General features: G+C 34.9%; 1 protein-coding gene across 1 annotated transcript in view; it reads right to left on the bottom strand.

Annotated features, from left to right (window-relative positions):
• The window catches only part of LOC107706563 (diacylglycerol O-acyltransferase 1-like), an 18,411-nt gene that overhangs the window by 6,241 nt on the left and 9,504 nt on the right, over window positions 1-2,666 (bottom strand). The window contains exon 3 of the mRNA XM_016510317.1: window positions 764-804. Coding sequence (XP_016365803.1) covers window positions 764-804 — 41 coding nt within the window. The remainder of the gene's footprint in view (window positions 1-763; window positions 805-2,666) is intronic.

The raw sequence follows: 2,666 nt of genomic DNA, 5'->3' as shown, positions 1-2,666 counted from the left end.
CAGACAGAGAGACGATGATAGATAGATAGATAGATAGATAGATAGATAGATAGATAGATGGATGGATAGATAGATAGATAGATAGACACATTATTTTCTATTATAAATAATATGTATGAATGGATAGAAATGTATGTGTATATAATTTATATCTTTTATAATATAATTTATAATAATTTTTAGTATATAAAATTATTTTATATATAAACATTATACTATTTAATATAAATAACATGTGACAAATATTTAAATCTTACAATTTTACAGTTTCTAAAAATAGCTCAATTTTATTCATACAAACAAACAAACAAACAAACAAATAAATAAATAAATATGACTGTATTGCTATTGGTGTTTGTCATTAAAAGCCTCACTTTTGCTAATGCTAATGTTGAATAATGTTGAATAAATAGTGAGACTGGGCTGAAAAATCCCAGAAGCCAAAGCTCGTGCATTCAACACCTGGCAGAAGCGCCCATCAAACTGTAGAGTTTCTTCATCATTACTACAGTGTCTTTCTCCAGAGGGACGAGCCCAGCGATTAGTGCACTATATGCTGCTCTGGATAAAAGTGTTTGCTTAATGACAAGTAACAAAAGACATGCATTTAGTTCCTGCCGGGCACAGTCATTATCTGTCTCATTCAGACGCTTCAGCTGGATCATTAGCCAGAAATTAGTGAGTCACTGAGCGTGAGAAATCCAATTAGCATAGCCGCTTTATTTATGAATTAAGCAACAAATGATGTTAATGATATACTTACTTTATAAGGTTCTCCAGGACCAGCCGTGCATTGGACAGGACCTGTAAACACAAACAAATAAACCAATTGAATGCATTTGCAGCTCATTTGTATCCAAGCCTACAGGCAAAACTAAAACGAGTTACACTTGAGGAGAACTGATGTTTAACTCTATAAATAGGATGATTCAGATGGTTTTGTCATATTCGTGTCTATTTGGTAGTTTTTTTTTTATCAAGAAGATGCAATATTAAGCGTTTGCTCATCTGGAATGTGTCGCTAAAACATTTCTGGTTGGATATTAAAACCAAAAAAAATATTATTTTGTATGTGAATCTGCTCTGTTTAAAGGAACCGTTCACCCCAAAATGAAAATGTGTTGAAAATGTACTCAGGCCATCCAAGATGTACAGTAGATGAGTTTGTTTCTTCATTAGAAAAGATTTGGAGAAATGTAGCATTCCATCACTTGCTCAGCAATGGATCCTCTGCAGTGAATGGGTGCCGTCAGAATGAGAGTCCAAGCAACGATGCACCCCAAGCCGGTTGAAAATCATAAAAATATGTGACGATTCAAGTTAGTTGAGATGTTAAACGAATTGCGATACAAACGGGGGGGGGCTGCTTTGTTTACAGTGGTAACCAAGGAAACACTGTATCACTGCTGTTCCAAAAGCGCCACCTGCTGTCAGAGAGTGAATTTGCATCTCATTCGGCCCGTCTGCTGTTTCTGTTTCTTTCAGATGTTGTATAGTATAGTTTCATAAAGCTAAAGTCAAAATATTCTGCTTCAGATTTCGAAATTATATAATCTAACTTAAATAAAAAACTGCATGTATGCAGCAACTTTGTCTGGATCGTGATTAAAACGCAGTGGGTTGCCTCTTATTTTAAATGGAAAGAGCACAGGCAAAGTTTTAGTTTGTTTATATTTCTTGAATTTTGTATTATTTATTTTATTTGGGATTTCTTTTAAAAAGTTAAATCAGTTTAGTTTTGTTATTTGACATATTTCAATTTCACAAAGAACTGTGCCGCATTTTGTCTGAGAAATAATAAAAAGACACCAATTCATTTATAATTTGTCTTGAATCACATTTTGTTAATAAAATGGTGAGAAAATCATATTGTGAAATCAGTATTGTGAATCATATCGCATCGTGAGTTGATCAGAGTCACTCCTACTTGTAAAGCGAAAAGCTGCGTGCTTGTAAGAAACAAATCTATCTTTAAAGAGCAGGTCATATGGTATTTTAAAGTGTCCTAATATTGTGCTGAAGTCCCCTACAACAGGTTTAAATGCATCTAAGGTCAGAAAACATTGTAATTTTCTCAGAATATACATTTAATATTAGAGTAATTTGCCAATGATTTCGAAACGATTCGTTCCAAGCAAGTCCAGAGCAAACCCCTCCCTTACATAAGCCTACTCTGCTCTGATTGGTCAGCTGGCCAAGCCTGCTGTGATTGGCACAGAGAGGAGTCCTTGAGCAAGTTAGCGAGCGCTACCATTGACAAAGCACCTTTGCATAAAACAATAATATAGTGCTCCAATCCATTCTTAAAATAATGAAAAAAAATACAAAACCACTTATGCAAGCGAATCCTGCCCACAGCTAAAGTTTAGCTGCTAAACTGTGAACACTTAAAACAATAATGGTGGATAAGTTAGCCGAGTGCTAACGTGACTAACTGATAAAACAATACAGTTTGTAAACCAAAATATGTCTACTGTAATGTTTGAAGAACGACAGACAAAAGACGCTATGTCTTAACTTTTAATCAGAACGCAGAACAGCTGTATCACAGGCGCAGCAGCCTAACTAACTCGCTCGTCTCTCCCGCATTAACCCTATAACTGCCGGTGCAGCAAAATAAACAGCAATTTCACAATGATTATAAAGTCTGTGCACTACACTACATT

This window comes from Sinocyclocheilus rhinocerous, unplaced genomic scaffold (genome assembly GCF_001515625.1).
Source record: "Sinocyclocheilus rhinocerous isolate Xijiao unplaced genomic scaffold, SAMN03320098_v1.1 scaffold775, whole genome shotgun sequence".
Lineage (NCBI taxonomy): Eukaryota > Metazoa > Chordata > Actinopteri > Cypriniformes > Cyprinidae > Sinocyclocheilus > Sinocyclocheilus rhinocerous.
The sequence above is the reverse complement of the archived record's forward strand: the minus strand, read 5'-3'. Positions and strand labels throughout refer to the sequence as shown.